This window comes from Alexandromys fortis, unplaced genomic scaffold (genome assembly GCF_014885135.2).
Source record: "Alexandromys fortis isolate MF-2015 unplaced genomic scaffold, M_Fortis_MF-2015_v1.1 scaffold_57, whole genome shotgun sequence".
In the NCBI taxonomy this organism is placed as follows: Eukaryota; Metazoa; Chordata; class Mammalia; order Rodentia; family Cricetidae; genus Alexandromys; species Alexandromys fortis.
The window spans coordinates 9799759-9801286 of record NW_026067941.1 but is presented as its reverse complement, the minus strand read 5'-3'; the positions used below and the strand labels follow the sequence as shown (position 1 = coordinate 9801286).

The window sequence follows — 1528 nt, the reverse complement described above, 5'->3', positions numbered from 1 at the left end:
CTTAGTGCTGCCTGGATCTGGTGGCAAGAGTACCAGGGAAGAGGCTTTGAAATGGCAGGACTGGGCCCAAGCCAGGTACCTCCACAGAAGTGGGCCCAGGCCATGGACATTTACAGAAGTAAGCCCGAGCCAGTGACCTCCACCAGAACAGGCCCGAGGCAGCGAACTCCATAGGAGCAAGAACAGGGGAAGGACCTCTGAGTGAGCAGGACTGAGCCAGAGAAGTAGAAAAAGACAAGATATCCTGAGTAAACGGGGAGTATGGGGACCATGGGAGAGGACAGAAGGGGAGGGTAGAGCAAGGGAAGGTCGCAAAGAAAAATGTATAGCTCAATAAAATCAATAAAAAAATTAAAAAGTAGGATAAAGTGGAAAAAAGAAATGGCAGAACCTAAAGTGTGTGAAACAGAATGCCTCTCTCAGAAAATCATCTCACTTTCTAGCCCTGTGCTGAGTCAACAATGTATTGAGGTGTTCTGTAAATTATTAGTTGAAATAATTTGCTTTCTACCAGGTTTATTTTCTATCACAATTACAAAATCATTTAAAAATTAAAACCCACAAATATTTATCCTCTCATCAGTTGGCAGGAGAGCCCTGCACAATGAAGGAAACACTACTTCTAAAACGACCATGGAAGATAGAGGTGTTACATGGGTTGAGTTAGAAAACACTGTTATGGTTTGCAACATCTGTCTTGGGTCCTACAGGAAATGTTCAGTGAAGCCCTCAGTTGTCCCACAGTTTCCTGAACTTGTAGGTTTGTGTACAGAGAGCTGATGAATCTGCAGGGCTGTGTCCTTGCTGCTCGCACACCAATACACAGCTGAGTCTTCTGGCTCCAGGCCAGACAGTTGAAGGAATAACTTGGAGGTGTCTGGGCATTCAGGTAAGAAACGAATGGGCACAGTCTCATTTCGAATCAGGTTTTTAAGATTGTAAAGAAACATGAGCTCCGGGGGATTCCCAGCTTTCTGTTGATACCAGTACATAGCATTATCTCCCAGATGTTGTTCACAATCCAAAGAGTTATTATTTGCTCTTCCCATGACCAGATATCTTGGTGTTTGGGTAATTTTAGTGTTCATGAAGGCTGTGGGAAGAAAAGGGTAAAATTTAGACACAGTTCAAGAAAAAGGTGGTGACTTCAGCATAAAGAAATTTGGAGCTAGGAACCAGTAGGATCCAAGACTCACCTGTCTCCAGGAGACATAGGAAAATACAGAAGAGAAGCCCACACTTCATGGTGGAATCAGGTCCCAGATGAGCATTGTGTAGTTAAATTACCCCGATGAGAGCTGGGTCTATTCTTTAGGGCACTGATTGGTTCTTTTCTCCATGATGTCACTATCCCTTTTAGCTCCTTCAACTTCAAGTGATGTTTCTTTTTCCCCTTTCACAATCAACATAGATGGTGCTAAAAGGTGAATTTACTGGGCTGGAATGAATAAATGTTTAAAAAATGCCAGCTCAACTTTTTAACCCTCAAAGGTATTTCTAGAAGTTGTTCCTGTGCTTGTAGCTACAT

At 43.1% G+C, this 1528-nt stretch overlaps 1 gene segment (V, D, J or C); it reads right to left on the bottom strand.

The window, feature by feature from the left end:
- Positions 1-704: 704 nt before the first annotated feature.
- Positions 705-1262, bottom strand: LOC126505228 (T-cell receptor beta chain V region A20.2.25-like). The segment is given in 2 exon segments: positions 705-1093; positions 1197-1262. Coding segments are annotated over 2 exon segments (438 nt in total).
- Between the last annotated feature and the right edge of the window lie 266 nt (positions 1263-1528).